A 21,459-nucleotide genomic window follows, 5' to 3' on the forward strand; every position below is an offset into this window, starting at 1 on the left:
GTGTGTGTGTGTGTGTGTGTGTGTGCGTGTGTGTGTGTGGGTGCATGTGGCCTCCAACAGCTGGACCACTCTGATTGCTTCTCTCTTCGCCACTTCATGTAATTATTTCACCCAAGCGGAGTGTACCTTGGATTTCTGTGCTCTTCATGCTTGATGAATTACTGTTTTCCTTACGGTTGATTCATAGGACTCAAAGTCACAGCTTGCAAACGCTCTGCCCATGTTTTGTGCGACTGGAGTCATCCGTAATGCGCGCCTTTCATTCTCCGTGCTTCCCTGGTCGGCGTTAGTCACACTTGCAGGCTTGCTTGGAATGTTTGTAGCACTGTTTCTCTTCTTTCTCTTCCTTTAACATCACCTATCACCTTGATCCTGTTTCTCTTTCCCTCTTTTTGTTTGCCTGTCACCATTCCCCATTTTTCTCCTATCTAGCCGGGTCTATAGCTCTCACCCCTGCAACCTCCACTGTTCCCTCCCATCATTTCAAGCTCCTCCACCCTCCCTCTTAACGCCCCCCCCCTCCTCTCTCTCTTCTGTCTCTCCCTCCTTTGACTGTTGTCCCCCCTTCTCTCCCCTGTGAAAGGAAGAATGCCTAAGAGAAATGCTTTGTTAAGCACCCAGTTGTCATGGTGAACCCAGCAATGCCTGAGAAATTCCTTGTGGGTGGGGACGAGGGGTAAGGTCCCCTTTGTGGAGTGAAGATGGGGGGGAGGGGAGGCACATAAAGTTCTAAAGAGCAACTGTCCCCCTCTCCCTCTTTGCAGTGAAGCATGTAAGGCTTTCTTTGGACCTGTAATAGTCCGGGACACACTGACCTGTCCTGCTCTCATTCTGTAAGCATTTTTACAGGACATGCAGCAAGTCAGCCGGCACCTGACTTCAGACATAAACTTTCCATCTGCTGTGTTTTTGAAGGATAAAGTTTAGTCTTGCATGTCACAGACTTCAGAGGCCCCCGTGAGTGCAACGCTCGCGGTGATATGATAGGGTCGTCTTTAAGCTCTTTGAATTGTGACACAGATGCGCTCAAAAGGGTATCCGATTTCTTGCTGTCTGCTTGTTTCCCAGCAGCAGAACATCCTGCTGTGGGCTCTTTCTCCGCTACGCTTGGTTGCATTGATGGTCCAGAGGAGCTGAGGTGGGGTGAGGGTGCGGGTGTAGAGGAGGGATGACATCATCTATATGTGTCAGGAGGGGAAATCGTGTTCGGGATTAGGGCTAGTGCATCGCTGGGGTGAGGACCTTGTGGTGCTTGCATATATCTCAGCGTTGTCCTGCATTGTCCTCGCTATCCCAGTAGACAATAGAAGTTTGCTCTGTCTGGGGCTTCCCCCCTCCATCTGTCTTTGTGTCCACTTGTTTGCCCCGGTGCCACTGTCTTCACAACAGTTTCACCGGGCCTATTGTTCATCCATGGATTATCCTATTTACTGTACAGTCTGATGTAGGAACTTAAAAAAATCTTCCCTTCTGACTGAGTATGTACAGTATAATAAAGCTCCAGTACAGTGATGCAGTTCCAGGCTACTGCTGCAGTTGCTATGGGGTACATGGAAAGACGGGTCTAACTAGTTGAAAAAAATAAAACCTATTTTGATTTAAAAAAAAATAAAAATAAACAAAACACACATTCAGTTAGCTTAACACTAGAAAAGTAAACTAAATAGCTAGCCTAAAATAGTATAAAAATGTTAGATAGCTTAAAGTATTAGATAAATAGTTGCATTAGCTAAACGTACTCAATAAATGGTTTAATTGACTAAATGTAATAGATAAATAGTTGAAAAAGTGAAGTAAAGTGAGGTAATAGTGTTAAAAAGCTAACAAAAACTGGGTTATTGCTGAACAGACTGGAAGTAATAAATGTTTGAAATAGTCTAATATAAATGGCTGATACAGTTAACTAATGATAATAAATGGGTGGAATTGTTAAAAGCAGTGGATAAATATCTATGAATGTGTGGCTATGTTTAAAGTGTTCTTCTTCTGCAATATTCAGTATGAATATTAACATAAACAAACTTCCTTCACTTTGACAGTTAAATCAAAGTTTGAACATGATGGGTGGTGCTGATAAAGAGGTTCTCGAGTCCATGTTTGGGAAGTCCTGTTCTAGTTCACGAGTATTTGTGTTTTGTGTTGGAAAAACAACTCCAGACCTCCACTGGCGTACAGAAAGTGCATGTTTCTCACACAGTGAACATGACAGATTATGTTTGTTTAACAGGCCGTTACCTTTATGCTACATTGCGCTCATTTAGCATTGAACATAACCAGAGAATTCACAGTGACCTGGTTTCATACGCTTCAGCTGTGCCGTGCAAACTGTCAACGTTAGGCTGTTAAGACACGAGGGTAAGAGGTGTGACTGGTAGAGGTGGTGAACCATAGCTTGCAGGAGTTTGAGATGTTACATCACCATCTAATTTATATTAACGCTGACAGGAGGGCATCAGGCTAACAAAACAGATGGTTTTTCTCGTGAGTTACTCCAGCGGTATGATTGTGCTTTCACAGTTTGGTGGCACTGACTGAGTGAGAGTGACTATTTATACCGTTTACTGAGGAGACTCAGGTGGAAGTTTTTTTTACATTTGCTGATCTGAGCAGGCTGTCATCCGGTTTTTTCTTTCCAAAAATGATTTACTTCTGACATTAAACTGTCAGGATTAGTTAATATAATAGCTTGTTTATTTTTTTGGTCACTGGTATCAAAACTGGTATATAACTTTGAGCTGCTGCCTTCTCTGTTTGAAAGCTCAAGTCATGATTGTGCTGCTTGATGCTCAGTATCCAATATATATCAAGTGACTATTGGTACGTTTGAATAACAGCCTCTGGTCACGTCACGTCCCTGCATGCTAATGTCTCTTTACTACAGCGCTGACAGCAGTTTTCCTTTGATATGCAAATGCTCTGATTGGAAGTGTTCAGATCCTTTTCTATGGCTCTAAAGCCGCTTCACCATAGAGGAAGAATCTGTGGAATGTCCTCTTCTCGTGGTTTTCAGATACAGCAGAAAAGTGTCATCAGGGGATGCTGTGGCAGGGTCCGCAAATGAGTACGAATGGCCTCTTTCCAACATAGTCAGCTTTCCTCCTGAATGGAGAAATCAGTAGAGGGATTGTGGGTTTGCACTCAATCCTCTGGATTGAAATCCTTGGGCTGACATTGAGCTGCACAAGCAGTTTTCATTATTGACTTCACAGGCGCAGCAGGAATTAGGTGTTTTTGTGTTGTGTTTATCATTACAGCTGATCTTTATTTTTTCTAACTACTTAAGCTTAATTTATCAGCAGAGAACATAAAACAGCAAATTACAGCATGTCTGGATTTGAATCATTTCAAAAACAAGGTCAGGGATGCATGAATATTTATTTAACCTGTATGTTTTTCTCTTCTAAAGCAAAACACATAACACAAACAGACATTCATGCACATACTTGCACACTGTGGAATTGATAATTGCATATTATGATGTTCGGCGTAATTTGTGTTGACTGATGTAACGGCCTCAACATTGCTCGGATAACAGCAAATCTGCTGCGTAGGAGTCTGAGCATGCTGTCCGTTCCCTCCTCTGAGAGTGCGATTTGCAAGTAGGTTTTCTCTTGTGCATGATCTGTTGGCATTCAGATGTGTTTGATTTTGTGGTTCAGCCTTTTCCCAACAATGGAGCCAATAATAGTTTTCAGCCTGGTGGAGGTGAGGAGCTTTTTATCCCAGATCTACCACAAAGCTGCATCGGTCTGCTCTCAACGTCAGCTGAAAAATTCCCAAGCGACGGTAGTTCAAGAGTGTTTTGGGTGATTAGAGGAGCTTTGACGTTCTCAGCCCTCTCAACCCTTGAAATCCTTTGTCCACGATAATTGTCGATCTCCTATTGTGCGCTTGATATAATTCAATATTAATTAATTGTTCTCTTCCTGAAACAGAAAGAAAATGTTCTGGCTATATTGTGAAAATTTAGATGAGAAGATTTATACAAAATCCGTCTACTAGCAAATCTAAAGCTCCAGTTACCATGTTTTATATCATTTTGATACAAAAACACTGTAACACCCATTTCACTGTGACTAGGAAAAGTCAGGTGAAATCACTGGATCATAGCTACTTCTGGGACGAGAGATCATGCAGTAATAATATTTATGGGAATCTGGAAGTTTAATGATATCAAGTAGAGTTAACCATCAATTATGTAATGATGTTTTGAAGGCAGATTATGATTTTTTGATTGATTGTTATTCTTTACATGTGAAAACAAGAAGAACAAAAACAGTAAAGTTGAATCTTAAAACATGTTAAGAATAATGAAATGAAAACCGAAACTGACTTATTGGATTAAATATCTAGAAATAAAGAGTTTAAGTTATTAACTATTAAAAATGTGATTTCCTCCCTTCTAGGATTACATACTTCTAGACCCAGGTTTGTTTATAGTGAGTCAAAAATGAGTAGTTGGGTTAGAATTTGGACTCTCAGCCTGCTGTGGTCTTTGTTGAAAGGCTCCTCTTGATTCCTGTTGGCTCGATGGTGATGTAAATCGCTGTAGGTGCATGGAGGCCCTGGCAGGCGTCGTTAAAGTATTTTATGCAGAGCGTGGTGGTGTTGGCGGGGGGGATGTCAGCCTCGGCCGTTGCTTGTCTAGTGGGGGGTCAGGAAGAAGGGTGAAGGTGGGGGGTGTGTAAGGGTAATGAGATGAAAAATCTGTCCCTCCCTTTGCAATGCATAGCCCCCACCCCCCAACCAGTCATCATGCCCCATTCAAGCAGCAGTTGAGTGTGTTTCACCTTTCAGCCCCGGTTAATTCAAGCAGGCCACATTTTACTGCATCCCTTTTGATCACCGGATCTTGAGATTCCAGCTTTTAAATTAAATCGACACTGAACAGAGTGCACTTGGTTTTTAATGAAGGAGACATCTGATAAGCTTGATCTAACAGATATAAGACTTCTTTTAAACACTGCCAGAGCACTGAGCCACAGAGCTCCAGCATCATGATAAACTCCTGCTCATTCGGTCTTTAACCCTCATCAGCACGCATTAGTGTCTGTCCAGCACTGTTTTTTTTTTTTCTCTTTTTTAATGGGGGTGTTAATTGAACCTCAGCATGCTGACTGGTATGAAGGTGAGGATTAAGCCTGTTGTCCCGCTGGGTGCTTTCTGTTCCTGTATGTCCACTTGAGGTCCATTGCCATGAATTAAAAAAGATGCTTAAAAATAAACACAGTTAGTCAATTATTTATCATATTTTGACGATTTCACAAAAAATTAAACAAACTGCACTTTATTTATTTTAGGACCATGACATACAAGGCCAACGGTACATTTTCTGGCCATCAGTAAGCATCTGCATCATCTCATAGTGTCCACGATTTCCCATTTGTCATATTCTCTATTATAAGTGGCTATATTTGCAAGAAGGGGGTCAAAATGCTTCATCATAACAATGATTTGTACTCCTGAGTCCACCAATTTCCCTTTCTGAATGGAAGAATGTACAAGCTAGTTAGTCACCCGCTGTAGCTTTTGCGGTGTGTTCAAGTGCAGCTTTGTTGGCCAAGACATGAGACAGTGCAACAGTTGCCCTAGTTAGTTTAGGGTGTCTGGGCCCCTCAGTTACAGTGTGTGTTGGAACAGTTGTGGCTCCAGTTGTCCTCTGTAGTTTTAAACAAGTGTTTCGGCTTCGTCTGATTTCACTCTTGGCCAGATTTACAGTCCGGTGGGCCCCATGTTGACGGGTCCCAGCACCTGTAAGGCTTAGTCTCACACGGGCAATAAACGTGTCAAGGTGACGACACAACTGATCTGTGTGAGTGTGGAGGGAAAGAGCTTCAGAAGGAACTAGTGAAATGTAATAAATTAGTCAGGGTCACACACGCATACACACATACAGCAGCAAAGCCTCAGTAATTAATGTATGTGATTCAAGGCTGTTTGAAGGGCAGAGTATTTAGTTCTAATTAAATTAAACCATGTCCTGTTGTGGCCCCACAGGGACTGTACTCCCAGGTCAGTGCTCTGTGGTTTGTTTGGTTGCAGTGTGGTATGGATGTGTTCTCTCTTTGTGACCTTGTGTGGAAACTGTGGTTTTGTCTTTGTCAGCAACATGCAAACATGACACTTTTGACAAGAGCTTCACACTGTTTTATCTTGTTAACACAGGTTTATCATTTGTCTGTATTTACCATTAATACCTACTGTCGAGGCCTGGCAGACACAGCTGTTCTTTCAATTTCAGAGCTGAGTCCTGCATCTAATAAACTACTATGAGGAGATTTTGGCTTAAAGTGAAAGATGAAAGTAGAAATAGTCTTTACTTCCACTTTCAAACACAAGAATAAAAGCTATTTATCAAATTTCTTGCATCATACATTTCTCTCACATTTCCAGAGCTGTTTTCGATGGTTTCCTTAGTTTGCAGCACAGAAACTGAGATGGACATCTTCTGAGACATGTTCTGGAGTGCTCTGGAGTACAAAATATCATTTATCTAGATGAATAAAACATGAACTGAAGCAGTATGTATACTCTATTCAAGATAAGGTTGTTTTAGCTTACCATTTGCATAGGATGTCAGCATTTTATAGGATGTTACTCTGCGTTTCCCCCAGTTAACAAAGAATAAAAAATAAAAGCTGCATTTTCTGCATTCTCTATACTACATCCTTACCAAGCAGCATTATTTCTTCCATACTCAAATTGATTTTTATTTTGTAATTTGAAAGTATGCCAAAAGAGCTATTGACAGCTCCTGTTTGCAGTCTACTCACAGATGTACAGACAACTATCACTGGATTTTCAATGAAAGAGTGTAAAAGTATAAATGTACCTTAGAAATGTGTTAATACTGTCTGTGTGTTCAGATTAAAAATTTGACTGTAAGTAGTTGATACAAATTGTAGTCAGTGGTTAAGGGTTTTAAAGTACCTTAATTGATTGATCACTTCAGAGCTGCTCTTAAAGGTTACTCTAGCTTAACACTTTAAGTAGGATGGTGTCAGTGGATAAATGCGTCGGATTCTTCAATTTCAGCAAATAATTTTTTTTTGTTTTATGTCTCATCAGAGCATTTGTTAGTGCAACTTTTAGAAGTTTTAGAAGTTTGATAAGTACGAGCCAAGATCTCACTGTTCAGTCCTCAAACAAACAACCAAACAGAAAGTAACACTCTGCATGCTCATTTCCAAATCACAGACTCATTAAAAGCTTGTAAGTTTGCGGAGCGGCTCGTTGGTTCGAGCTGTAAAAGCTGTGAAATGCAAAGACATCCACTGCCCTTATCCCTCCAAAGTGATTTTTAATTTATGATCTCCCTATTGATCTTGGAAATGGGACCCAGGCTTTGCGCTCTTTGATGTAGTGAGTACTCGGTGCATGCTGCACATACAGTAGTGTACTGATGCTGAACAACTAAGACAGGCTCTGCTCAACCTCATTACCTTCTTACCCGGAGGTTCCCCTCATCATGACACACTTCTGCAGAGAATCACACAATCCCCCCTGAGAGAGTATCATCCGCTCGGGATCACAGAATTAACGTGCTTTTGTTTGGTTGTGGTGTTTTTAACGCAGTACCATGAGACGTGATGAATGGCTGCTAGAGAGAGCTGCTCAAGTGCGATTATTTATCGTCTTTGCACTGTCACGATGATAAATGGTATTTTTATAGTGTCTCTAATGTGTTTCCCCTCCCCACAAAAACTAAGAGGGGTTTTCATTGGCTCTGTGTTTAACCTGCACTTGAGGAGGTGGAGCAGCCACGTTTGAGGTCTCTGTCCTCTCTGGGAAAGACACTTCATCAATCACAGCTAGTGTATTGATATAATGTGAATATCCTTTCTGTCTTTCAACCTGCCAGACGAGGCGATCTTGTGGAAGTAGTTTAGTTGACAATAAGGGCATTTTGCACCAACTACTACTTCATCACCTAAAGACTGCATCTGATTGGTCCAGAGACCTCCACGTGATTGTGACATTAGATTTTCCTCCCACAGGATTGTCTGCAGCTCTTCACGTTTAGTAATGTTAAAGAACAAGTCTGCAGCCATGAAGCTGTGAGGCTGTGAAGCTGTACTCAGGGGCATGATCTTTGATGAGGACCCTTTACTCTGCCTCTGATTGGCTCTTTACCATCATTGTTTATAATGTCAGCATGCAAACATGCTAACTTTTTTAAAATTAGTAAGGGTTAAATCAAATGGTGCCTATGTAGGCTCACATACTTAATGTCTTTGTTAATTTCAAAACTGAATTTCCACAAATTTAACTGGAATCCCACACTGTACAGTAGAGAGCATACCTCCACCTAGGCCTCTTTTTATTCAATCAAGCAAAATCCGATATCAAACTCACCAGCTCTGTATCACGCTGAATCTTAAACCACTCGCAACAGCTTAACGATAATTTAAGCTCCCCCTATCTTGCAATGTCAGCGAAAGTGAGAACAAATTCCTGGATCCATTTCTTTATCTGGGTTTGCACCATAAGTTAATGGGGTCTATTCTGGGCTGAGACCCATCCTCCACCCAAGTGTCGTGGAATCTGTTCAGTAGTTTTTGTCTAATCCTGCTCACAAACTGACCAATCAGGAAACAGACATGAATGGAAATATGACATCCTTGGTGGAGATAATAATGGACCAACAAAGTTCTCTTTTATGACACAGGTATGTCAAAATCTACAGCTGCCTTCTTTTGCCTAAATATTTAGGACACATGGGATATGTCGTTATCCCACTGTTTTCTTTGTCATTGAGTAAAGTCAGGTTATATCACGTAAAATCAAATGGAACAGGCACTTTAACAGAACTGTAAGTTGCCTAATGTACATTTACGATTAGCATTAGCTTATTTCCATCACAACTGTTAAACTAGGTGTCATAGCAGTTAGATTTCCTGCTGTTCTTCTAAAGACTTTCTCAGCTTTCTGGTTTAGGTTGATGAGGACCAATTTAATGATCCTCTGTAGACTGTGTCTGGAGGAGGTGTAGTTTCAGCCCACTAACCTTCAGTCCTCTGAAGGTCATCCATCATACAGTGGTTCCTTTGGTTGACTTTCTATCCACATAGTCCTGTTTTTCATATCAAAGTTGCTTTATGTCCTCTCTGTCTTTCTCCTGTCTGTCGTCAATTCTCTCTTATACACAGACAAAAATAACTCGTTCAACAAAAATATAGGAGCATAGATAACTGATAAACTCAGCAGCTGAGAGAGCGGGTTCAGGGTTACTGTCGTGGGTGATGTCTCTGTTCTCAGTAATTTGGTCACACAGTCCTTCTGATCTTTATCCACCATGACTTTGTTGACATTTTCTGGGATTCAACAGAGAGGCAACTTTGTGGTCTAATTAGGCCAGTCTCACCGATTTGTTCTTTCTGTCTTTGTCTCTGTCTCTCTCTCAGCGGTCTATAATCACCAAAACTAAGATCCCCAGTGGTCCATATATCCTTGTTTGATCATAGCAAACACTCTATCCTAACATCCCCCTGTGTTCATATAACAATGTTTCAGTGGAGTATTTGGCATCCATAATTTTTTTGACAGCTCAAACTGGGCATCATTAATATTTCAGAGATAAAGAGCTGTACACCTCCCCTCTACAAACCTCCTGGCTGATAATTTATGTTCTCCGTGCGGAGGCCTCAACCTGCAGTCAAACATGACCTTTGTGTCTCTGAGAGACGCTTCTCTGTAAATCGTAATGAGTCAGCTTGCATAGACGCCTCAGTTTGTTTTAACAATGTCTTGTAGGATTTCTCTGCTCTGTTTATCTGTTTTTATATCTGGAACATGAGCAAATAACCCTCAGAACATTTTGTTTACATGCTGATGTTTGGAGTGTAACAAAGATTGCTTTCACTCTCAGGTGAAAACAGACGACCCACAGCCTTGAATACATTAAAACGTCTTTGTTTTTCTGTATTTGGCGAGGCATTTCTTTACCAATATTTCAAACGTGAAACTCGAGTCAGTGAGTTATGATGTTTTTAATACAGTCTCTGCCTATTTAAAATGTTGTTGTCATGAAGCTCTTGTCCTCCCTTCAGTGAATCTATAATCATTAAACCTCCACTCCTTCAATGTACACTATCTTCTCTGCTTGTATTGACGTATGGATCGCCTACACCCACTCACACACTCACACACAAATACACAAACACACAATGTCGTACACAGCCTTGGCAGTCCTGCAGCCACAGTGTGTGTTTAATCTTTTCGCTGGCGCCACTTCCTAGCTGAGAGCATTCCTGGCACCCAGAGGCCCAGAGGGGGTCGGACTCTGCGCTGAAAGCAGTGTCACACTTCAGAGCTGGCACCTCGTCTCGTTACCATCCCTCTTTTACTCCTTTCTGGCCCCCGAAAATGCCCCGCTTACCCTCCGTTCCTGAGCGAAGGATCCTTCCGTGGAGAATGACCTCTTTGAAGGATGGTCTGGTTCTTTTCAGGGGAGATTCTCCTCGCGCTAAGTTTCCCAGCGCTGCATCTACGTCTGGAGCTCTGCCCGAGCTCCCATCCAAGAATGTGAATTGGCAGAGGACATAATTAAGGCGATGTCTGTACTTATATGTGGCCTAACCTTTAAGAGCCTCTGTTCACTGAGAGCTGTATTTCTCTGGCTACTGTTGCAGCACAGTATCAGTTATAATATGACTTGAATGGATGAAGAGAAAACTGTTACTCTGTGTTTGGCTGAGATAGAAAGTAGATGGTTTGTTCGCTGGGTTTCTGTCAGGTTAGAATGGAGTTCAATACATTCAGTGAAATGTTGCCCTCACAACACTTACCAAATATCACATATTATGTCTGTTTCCCTCCTCTGATGACTCCTCTGACCTGGAATCATAATGAATAAAGCTGTCAGATTTTGACTGATAAATTGTAAGAGCTCACAAGAACTCACCTTCAGATCAAAAAGCTGTGTGTGTGTGTGGGGGGGGGGGGTGTGGGTGTATTTCAAGCTGTAGTATTTGAGTGACATTTGCTATAAACATCTTGAAGAGATGAAGACCACTGTTGAAACCTGTGTGGTAAATCTTGAATTGTGAAACCAGTCAAAGTAATCTTGTTCCAGTATTATAGTTTTGTTTCCCAAAATTTGAGCCAAACTGATTAGTCATTTGCCAAAACAGAACATTTTCAATCTTTTAAGCCTCTGTAGAAGCAAAAACGTCTAGAGCAGATGTCTCTGCTACGCAATACATACACAGATTTGACATAATGTCAAAACTGTTATTTCTTCATGTTCTGTTTTAAAAATGATTTTAAGTACAGTTCTTCCATATTGCACCTTTTAAGTGCCAGACTTTAGAGTGTCAGACTGATGGACAGAACAAGTTATTTGAGGACATTACCTCGGGCTCTGTGTAATTATGATGATGGGCATATTTCTCAATTTTAATCTACATAGGTGATTATTTTTTTGCCCCTAGAACCTTAAAACAAAGTCTGTCTGCAGTACTTGTCAGCCCTGGTCACACATTATATGTCAGTGAAATGTGGGCAGTTAGACAAAAGAGTGATTTTCCTCTATCAGATTATTTTAATTGGATGATTTTTAGAGGACATGGTGAGCCTCAACCATCCAGCATTTCATTAGAGAAAACAAAGTAAAGTCAGTTATTTTGTTTGCAGTTTTTTTCCGTTCTTCCTCATCCTGTTGATTATCTGGCGACCATTTGTTAGTTTCTTGACCGCCATCTGCCTTAGAGGATTAATCAGTGGATGATGACATTAATCAGCAGATTAACTGATTATGAAAACAATCATCAGTAGCATCTCTAGATGTAAGTTTGTCCCTTCTCTTGGAAAAGTGTAGATCCCAAACTATGAGCTGTTTTGCCTTTGTCGCGGCTCCCTGTTACGTTGTGTGTTTCCAAGTGTTTGCTTGTGTGCACAGGTGTGTGTGTGAGTGTGAGTTTGTTTACAGTAAAGTGCGAATTGGAGGAGCGATCCTGCTTGTCTGCGTCCTTTGATTTTTCCCCACTTCCTCTGCTAAGGCCCTGTATTATTACTGTGCTGGAAGCGCTTGACTGAGAGCAGAAGGATTAAAGCCGTGTCAAACATGCTTCTCTGTCTCACTTCCTCTATGACCCTCCCTCCTCCTCCTCCCTTTCCTCCCCCCTCCCTTGGCACTATGTGTTTAAACTCGCCCACTGCCAAAACAGGGATCTGGTAACTTTGGGCAGCGCTGTTTGTTTGTGTGAGTTCTGCTGCAGGTTCTGCTCTCTGGCCGGCATCCAGACGCCCCAAACAAAGCATCCCATTGATTATTTTGGAGGGAGAGGCAGAGACTTGTTTTCATGACACATTTGATTTGATTAAGCCTGTTTTGTTGCTCTTGAGGGTACAGAAACCTGAAGTTTCCAGCGGTGAGAAGGACAAAATGATAGTGGCCTCTCTCCGTGACCTCAGAGTGAGACTTTTTAGAGACAAAACGGCATAATCTTCCACTTACAAGTGAAAAGCTTAATTCATAAGCAATTAAACGCACCATCGCTCAGTTCAATACAATCGGGGATTTACTGCCTCAGGCTTACTTGGTCTGGTGTGACCGGTAGCTTATGGTAGCTCATGCTAGCAAACTTTAGTCAGATATATATGTTTAATTTTACATTAAAAAACACAACATTTCCTAAATGAAAAACATTTCTCCTTCCAGTTATTAAATTCTCCAGCCGACTGCGACGACTCTGATGTCTTGTCACTGGGCAGAAAGCTCACTGATCCAGGTTCAGTTGTATTGCTCGTTGCATTTATTTTAACTGCTGGATGAAGAGCAGCCTTGAAAGCTGTAACTGACTCAGATCCATCCTTTTTGTGCTTGTTAGCAACATACAAGAGTTCCCTTTGTGTTCTTTGTTCTTAATAAGATGGTTTAGTATCGAGTGTGTTTTCATTATAATTTTACTCCTCAGTGAACAGAGCCCAGAGTTCTCCAGTCAGTGACTTTCTGCTGAAAAGCAGAAGCAAAACAGGCAAGAAAATGAATTTGATGGAGACATAAGTCGATGTAAACGGAGTACATTGCCTAAAGTAGGTTTGTCTTGGAAAACAAACATAATGAAATAGAATCGCTAACCTTTAATTCACCATCAGCAACATCTACATTACAAATCCTACTTAACACGGACATTAATGTATTGTACAGTCAACGCCTACTGTATTATAGCAGACAAAGCACGACATGTCTACAGTCAAAGCCAAAGAATTGAATGTATAGAAGATAAAACATGAACAGGATCTGCTATGAAAACAAGATAAAAGAGATCTGCTGAGCTGAAAAAAATGCTGTAACCGGTGAATTTGAGACTTTAGGCTCTCAGTATGGCATGTATAATGAAGTAGCATCTCTGCTTCCGGACAAAGGAAACAAAGGGTTAGTTGTGAATACAGGCGTGAAATTGCTGATTAGAAACTTGGAATGTATTGAAAGAAAACATACACTTGTTCTCTCTTTAGTCTTGGCATACATCTGTTATCTGTTCTGGCACTTCAGGGAAAACCACACGTCTGAGCCAAGAATAGTGTTGGTGTCCATCAAAGTGTGAATTTATATACAATTTGTGCTTGTGAATCCTTCATTATCAGCTGGTGTTGCTTTTACAGTAACAACTATATTGTTACTCAGTCTGTAAATACTTGAACCCAGTGATATAGGAGCAGCTGTTGTATAATTCCTCCACCATGCATGTTCCTGCATCCATCCTGCATTTCCTGTTGGAGTAGCTGCTCCATGTATTAATACTTCAACTGCTGGCAACTTTGGATTCTAACACAATATCAAAGGAGAAGGATGAAGAAATCTTGTCGGATAGGTTTTGGTCGTTATTGTCAACAAACCCCATGAAAAGACCAAAACCAAGAGTGCACTCAGTCCACAAACAAGTATTGTATGTGTCCGGAGCCTGATATATCTGGTTTCTCTGTCACAGAGCGTCATTGTTGTCTCAAAACTGTTGAAAACACATTAATGAGCCACACCATTATACTGGATGGTGTTTCCTTCATTAATGTGAACGTGGTTTTGTTAATCCAACTAACACCACCCTACTGCAGTACATACTCGCCAGGCTAGAGGAACAAATGTGTATTAATCTACATTTAAAATGAGTCCCCAAAAAATACAGTATTTACTCATGTCTGGGTATCATTTGATGAAAGCTACAGTGCCCAGCAGGATTTAGGAAATTATCCAGCATTTTTAACAGATCACAGTTTTTATATATATGACCTTTTAAAAAAAAAAAAAAAAGATTTAAGTCAGAAAGTATTGACAGACACATTGAGGCATTGTTTGTTTTAAAATTTAACAGGATTTGTTGATAATAACATTAATGTAGAATAGCTCCATCCTTATGTTAAAGATGCAATATGTAAGAATTCTAGTTAAAAAAATGTGGTGCCCATCATGCCTGCTGCTGCTCTCTTAACAGATTTGTCAGTGGTTAAAGACCATGTGACATGGTTGAGATTCTGTCAGTTTAGTCAGTGGTTTCCCTCCTCATCAGAATGTTTTAAGAGTCATTTTCTTAAATAACATAAAACCTGGAGTTCGTTTAGTCCTCTTCATCCAACTCAATCATCAATGATTCTCACTGATTTTATAGAAAAGACTAAACCACTTGCTAGAAACACTTGAATTCAAAAAGTTCCATTAGTCTGAAATGTATAACTATTTTCCTTTTCCTCCCGTGTTTTTTCAGATGGTGTCCACTCAGTCTCGGCCCAGTGTCTTCTCCAAGTCACCATCATCACAGATGAAATGCTGTCCAACAGCATCACACTGAGGCTGGCCAACACCTCCCAGGAGCACTTCCTCTCCCTGCTGCTTGCCCAGTTCCTGGACGGCGTGGCCCGCGTCCTTTCTGCCGCCCCTGAAGACGTGGTCATCTTTAACATCCAGGACGACACCGACGTCAGTGCTCGAATCCTCAATGTCAGCCTGTCTGTGGCCGTGCCCATGTTGGCTGAGGCACACCAGCGACCTGGAGGGCTCGGCCTAGAAGGAGACAGGCCCGGGAGAGGTGTTGAAAGTGGAAGTGGGGAGTTTTTTGGCTCTGAGGAACTCCAGGAGAGGCTGTACCTGAACCGCAGCCTTCTTGCTAAGATTTCCTCACAGGAAGTTCTTCCCTTTGATGACAACATCTGCCTCCGCGAGCCATGTGAGAACTACATGAAGTGTGTGTCCGTGCTGAAGTTCGACAGCCTGGCACCGTTTGTTGCGTCAGACACCATCCTCTTCAGACCCATCCACCCCATCGCTGGGCTGCGCTGCCGCTGTCCAACCGGCTTCACGGGAGACTACTGTGAGACAGAGATTGACCTCTGCTACTCGAAACCCTGCGGAGCCCATGGTGTGTGTCGCAGCAGAGAGGGAGGCTACACCTGCGAGTGCTTTGAGGACTACACAGGTGAGAGCCCTCATTTTATATAAACTTAATTACTGATGAAGCAGTGTTGTTTTTTTCTCTTGGCTTCATTAACCAATTGACCTCCTTTTGTTACTGCTGCGGCGCCTCTTAATTTTTCCATTCTCACACAGCATATGATGGAGTTAACAATCATAACAGTGACAGAGGACTGAATGTAGAGAATATTGACCAAGGAATATGTAAAAGTTATAGTATAGAGAATATGTGCAATGGACAGACATAATAATGATGAAAATAAAAATGAGTTGTTCATATAACAAGTCAAATGTAACGTGTCCCATGGTCCAAGATGATTACAAAACGTTGCGTGTTAGCCTACAACTATAACCAGCAGATGCTTCTAGCTGTAGCTAGCTAATCACTGCTAACCTCCTAAAATGGCTAGAAAGTACATCTCCAGCTGATTCATTTTGAAATGAGAAGCAATTACAGCTGCATGATAATGTGCTAAAAGATTGACGCTAAGCTAAGCATAGCTAGCTGCGCACGCTAAGGTTAGAGCAGGCAAACGCAACAATAAATCCATTCCTTAATGAAGATTAACATTTAATAAGTAAATAAAAAATCACCCTTACTCCTGCACGGCGCAGCGTAGCAATCCTACATATGCTAAGCTATAATTGGACAGTCACTGTTTGGGGCAGAAGGGATTTACAAATCTGTTTCACTGAATAATTTTCCTTTCATCAAATGTGTTGCTGCTAAAAGGTCAGAGGTCACAGTGCTGTCCACATGCAGCCTTCAAAATGTTAATTTCTTCTCCTTCACAAAGATCCCATGGGGGCTTTAATGTCTGCATCTGTCCCTTCCACTCCCCTCTTCAGCTCTTTATTGAACCTGGCTCTTTATAGACGCAGACTGTCCTGTACACTGATGACCGCCGCTCTGCAGACAAAGACTTAGTGATGAGTTATTGATCTGAGGAACCCTTGCAGTCAGCTACAGCGGAAGTGAAGAAACATACATGAGCCTATAAAAAGTTGCATTTTGTTGTTTCTTCTTTAATCATGTTGGACTTGCTTTTTTTCAAGTCACAGTGCTTCTGAATGATGAAAATGTTTGTGTACACATTTTGCAGCATTTTTTCCTAAAATCCATATCTATTTATGCTTCTTACTGCCTTTGAATAACCTGTATACCTCCATAGATATTCACACCTACACTCATAACTTCATCCTGAGCTGTAGGAGTGGACTGGTCTCAAAGCCAACATTCAAAGAACAGGATGAATGATGATATAACAACCTCTGTTACCTCGCTGTTGTCTATTTAAAGATTGGGGATTTGCAGAGAAATCTTTACTTGGTTTTGAATGTTTTGCAGAAAGAAAACATGTAGTTTTTTCAATCCAGAGTCATATCCCTGAGTGGAATAATGGAAGGAAATGATCAATTATAGATGGTTTCATATGGAAAGTGTCCCCTGGTTTAAAATGCCTCGTGGTTAATATACCTTAGATTAAAAAAACACATCACAAAGCAGACAGTGAGAGGACAGAAGCTTCTATTTTTCAGCGATAATGAAGAACTAATTTATTACTGTTGGCAGCAGAATTGCTAACCAGTTGCAGGATTTGTTATTCAGTCCCTGCTCCAAAAATTATTCACATCCTCAAAGGGTTAAATACGGTCTGCTCACTCATTTTATGATTAAGGGAAGACTTTGAAAAAGAGGGGAAAAAAGGAAGTGAATTAGATATGATAATTTATACCGTATGAATATTAGGGTGGTTACCCCATCTTTTAGTTGAGAGGTTAAGTGGGTCAAACCCTGACTTTTTAATGTGGTTTAGAGTTTCATCTCGTCTTTGAAGCAGCATGCTCGTTGGTTAACAGTAGTTTAGACAGTGGTGTAAAGTAACTAAATAGATTTATGTTGGCACCTGTACTTCTGTACCATTTTGGGGAACTGGAATTTTGCTATAGTATTCCAGTAATATGATACTTGATTCTTTTATGTTTTTTTTTTGACACCACTACGTTAATCTGTCAGTTTTAGTTTTTACAATTACATACAGTATACCCACAGCAGTTATTTTACAGACTTTTATAATGAGTAATATGTTCTGATTTATGAGAATAGAAAGCCTTTATTGTGACTGTACAGAATATTGCACTACTCCTTAACAGTGCAGTACAGGATAGACACTTATGAATATAGGGATATGTTGTAAAAAACCCACAGGAACAAAAACAGCCACAGTAAGCAAACACATGCCAAACTAGATGAAGATACCCAGCATTATATAAAGTAGTTAAAATTATTTACCAGCTGCAACATTAAAGTGACGCTTATAGATTAAGTCTGATTAGTTGAATGTGTAATAATAGAATTAGGGGGATTCTACAAAGTGAGTACTTGTACTTTTGGTGCTTTTAATACATTTTGCTGTTAACTCTTTTGTCATTGTACTCAAGTCAAACTTCAGAGGAAACTTATGGACGTTTACTCCTAACAGATTATTCAGAACTGTTGCACTGGTACTTATTTAAAGAAAAACTCAAGTTAAAGATCTGATTAACAGATATAAAGGCATTTTCAAGTGTTTATGTAGTTGCCAACAGTTATTAACTCCTGCTATGAATTGTTGTATGTGTCTATAAACAGTGAATGAATGAGTGATAACAGTGTATAACCTAGCTGTAATAATATTTTGTAACTAACAGTATCCAAACTAAATGTGCTATAAATATTTAGACATGTAGAAGCCATTTATAGTCAGGTTTATAAATGTTTTTAATTGTGTCACAACACATAAGCATGAAGTTTCCCTCCATCAGTAGCATAAGTCAAGTACCTTTACGTAGCTTTCAGATGCCTCTTGTGGCCCTCGTGAGCAGAGAAAGTCTCAAGAGGAAGAAGTATTTTTTCAGTTGTGATGGAGAATGATAAGTGTTTATAAAAGATATTTTATAGTACTTCATAAATCATATAAAAATCAAACATAGAGACTTATTTATATGATTATAACTGTTATAATATGATGCCAATCATTCATTAAAAGCTTACGCAAAAATTATGAATGCTCCACCCAAGGAGTTACAGTTTTTGACAAATATGCAAATAAACACTTGAAAATGGCTTTAAATCAGTTTTAAACTTAAGTGTAGCACTTTTTACATCATTTATGACTTTATATATATCATAAACTGAGATGCTCAATAGGTGACGCTGAAATAAAGTGATATAGACAGGGTCATCATATTTTGCCTGTCTGAAGTTATCATTGTGTAAGGTGATCCTTTAGTCACGTTATTTATCACGTATATGCAGATGTTCAGCAGCTGTTCGTACTTAAAGCGGCTGTGGGAGCACTTCTCATCCTCCTGTTTCCCAATCTGATTTTCACATGAAACATGATGACTTTGGCTAAAACTACAGATCACATTTGCTTCCAAAACAAAAGGTCTCCTGCTCACAATGTAAATCTAAACTGTCAGTGCTCACATTCTTGTTGTTTTTGGTGCTCACGGTAATGGCACCGCTTCCATTATTCCTCATCAAACATTAAAAGCTTTTTTCACCTATTTATGCTGCTGTTTATAGCCTGAACAAGCGCCGGCATTTTTGAACGTGTGGGCTCAGTCACTCAGAGTCCAGGTTGAGTGGCACTTACATAGTCTTATGCACAGCTGTGGGTGTTGGAGCTGAACTTTAGGTGCTTTTAACGCGAATCGGCAGAGACGGAGAGAGAATGTATGAGTGGGTGAAGTGGGCGTATTTTTCACTTTTGCTTACGCTGAAAGCAGCGTAGACCTCCGTCAACTACATTAATCACCATCAGCGGGGGGTTCAGACCCAGGTGCTGTTAGACCCAGCAATGCAGGACTTATCGAGTTATCTCGAGAGTTGATTACGGTTGTTAGGTTGGCGATTTAAGATGTTTGAATAATGCTGCCAGAATGACTGATCAAACGGGGTCATTCAGGCAGGTTTTATTTGATGGGTTTTTTTTCGTTGTGATCTACAACTCCCACTGTTCTGCTTCAGTGACCATTGAGTCACACACTGTGGTGCTGTGTGTGTGTGTGAGAGAGTGAGAGAGAAAGAGAGAGAGCTAAATTGCTCACTCTGTGTGATTCCGGTGGGTAGCTAAGTGCTGAATAGCTGTGATTATGTGTGTAAGAAAGTTGGATGGACAATCTGTGGTATGTTTATGTGTTAATGGTGCAACGAGTGTGTGTGCTTGTGTGTGTGTGTGTGCCTATGTGTTTTTGTGTGTGTGTGTGTGTGTGTGTGTGTGTTTGTGTGTGTGTGTGTGTGTGTGTGTGTGTGTGCGCGTACGTGCATGCGTGCATGTGTGTAACTGTTGGACCGTAGGCGTTGCCAGATGGTAGCGGGAGAGAAAATGAAAAAAAAACATAACAGCCATCATCTTTGCTGTTCTTCAGAAGGAGCGACTGAATGATTTGGCTCGGCTGAGTCATTCTGCAGATGCTGAACAACAGGTTGTCATCCTCCTTTACATCTCACACACGTTTCTCTTAAAACACAAGGCGTGAAGAGGTTTTTTTCTTCCTCTTTTTTTTTGCTTTAAAGGCTCAAAAAAGAAAAACGTCTGTGTGAAACTGAGTGAATCGTGACCTCCGTCTGTCTGTGATGAGAAAGTCTGTTTATTTTTTTTCTGGTAATTCATTCAGTAATCGAGAATGCAATCGTGTCGTGTTTTAATGTGCAGACAAGCTCTTGGAACAAACACTGGGGAATGTTCACACTCCCATTTTTTCACCTCACACCAGCGTTTGAAATCAACACCTGCCAAGCACTGAGAGCCACTAGAATTAGTCTCTGAGAGATGGCATGGATGAAACAAAATGATGCCAGACACATGGGCTGCCTTTAAAGAATATTTGCAGGCTGTTGTTGTGCTGGGATGCACCAAAGCGACATTTTGTCTCCTGAGAAGGTCCTGCAGGTTATCAGCCAGTACTGATTCCTGAACTGATACCAGGGTTGTTTTGTTCTCAAAATTAAAATCTTCATACTTCACTGTAAGGGTGGGGAGGTATGATGGTTTTAAAATTGTGATTGATCCTAAAGGCATCCAAAATGTATTGTCAGGTGTATCGTAGAGACTGTGGTATTTCATGTGCTCTTACTTCTGTTTCCAAACTTCACATGACCTCACTGACAAACAGATCGACTCTCTGTGGATCTAAAAGTTGGGAAGTTCAAAGTAGAAAAGTTAGATCAAAAGTCGGCCTATAAAGACGGACTAGTGAGTAGATGAGTCTCTGTTCGACGTGATGAAGTTTAATGTGCCCAAAAACCTCTGTAGCCTCATTCAGGCACTTGTTAAAAAATGTTTTAAGTATTTGCTTTTCCCGCGTGAATGTGGAGGACATAATCATGTACGCATCATGTAATGTGATGAGAAGATGTGATCACAGATACAGCCTGAAGTTATGTATTTATTCTGTTATTGATCACCTTCTCTCATTATTCACCCTTGTAATTCTGAGTGGTCGAGTCTCTGCAGTTGCGAAGGTGGATGCTGCTCCCAGCTTCCTCGATCTTGTTGTCTTTGGTGTGTCTGGAGGGTTCCACCCACTCGATGGTGATCATCTGTTACCTAGCAGCCCAAACACACCTGTTCAGGTTTAAGCTCTCTGAGGAAACTTCCTCTGCAGGAGCAGTTTGCACACACAGGTGGTGCACAGTTAATGCTGCATGACTGCTTTAGATAGTTTACTGGTCTTAGATAAATAAGAGCTTTAGGTGTGAATATCTGCAGCAATGACTCAAGTTTCAGGAAGTTGTCCGTCCGGAAAACCACATACTTATTAGGCTTATTTGTCACATTATTCTGTGTGTTTGTGTGTGTCAAGGTCCTCTTGGATCAATTTATGATGAACTGGAGGAGCTATTAAGTGCTTCAAATCCATTTTGCAGATAAATTATCACCTGCTTTTTGGATTGTATTTTTGAGAAAAACATGAATATTTTAGCTAATATGTTGGCAGAGGAGGTAATTACATGATATGATTTGATTTAATGTCAGCAGAAGCTTTTAATTCAGTTTTAC

General features: G+C 40.7%; 1 protein-coding gene across 4 annotated transcripts in view; it reads left to right on the forward strand.

Annotated features, from left to right (window-relative positions):
- The window catches only part of celsr2 (cadherin, EGF LAG seven-pass G-type receptor 2), a 67,750-nt gene that overhangs the window by 11,695 nt on the left and 34,596 nt on the right, over positions 1-21,459 (forward strand). For all 4 annotated transcript variants that reach the window (XM_030419333.1, XM_030419334.1, XM_030419336.1 and 1 more), the window contains exon 3: positions 14,706-15,413. In XM_030419333.1, the coding sequence (XP_030275193.1) occupies positions 14,706-15,413 (708 nt within the window). The remainder of the gene's footprint in view (positions 1-14,705; positions 15,414-21,459) is intronic.

The sequence above is a fragment of the Sparus aurata genome, chromosome 6, assembly GCF_900880675.1.
Source record: "Sparus aurata chromosome 6, fSpaAur1.1, whole genome shotgun sequence".
Taxonomy (NCBI): Eukaryota; Metazoa; Chordata; class Actinopteri; order Spariformes; family Sparidae; genus Sparus; species Sparus aurata.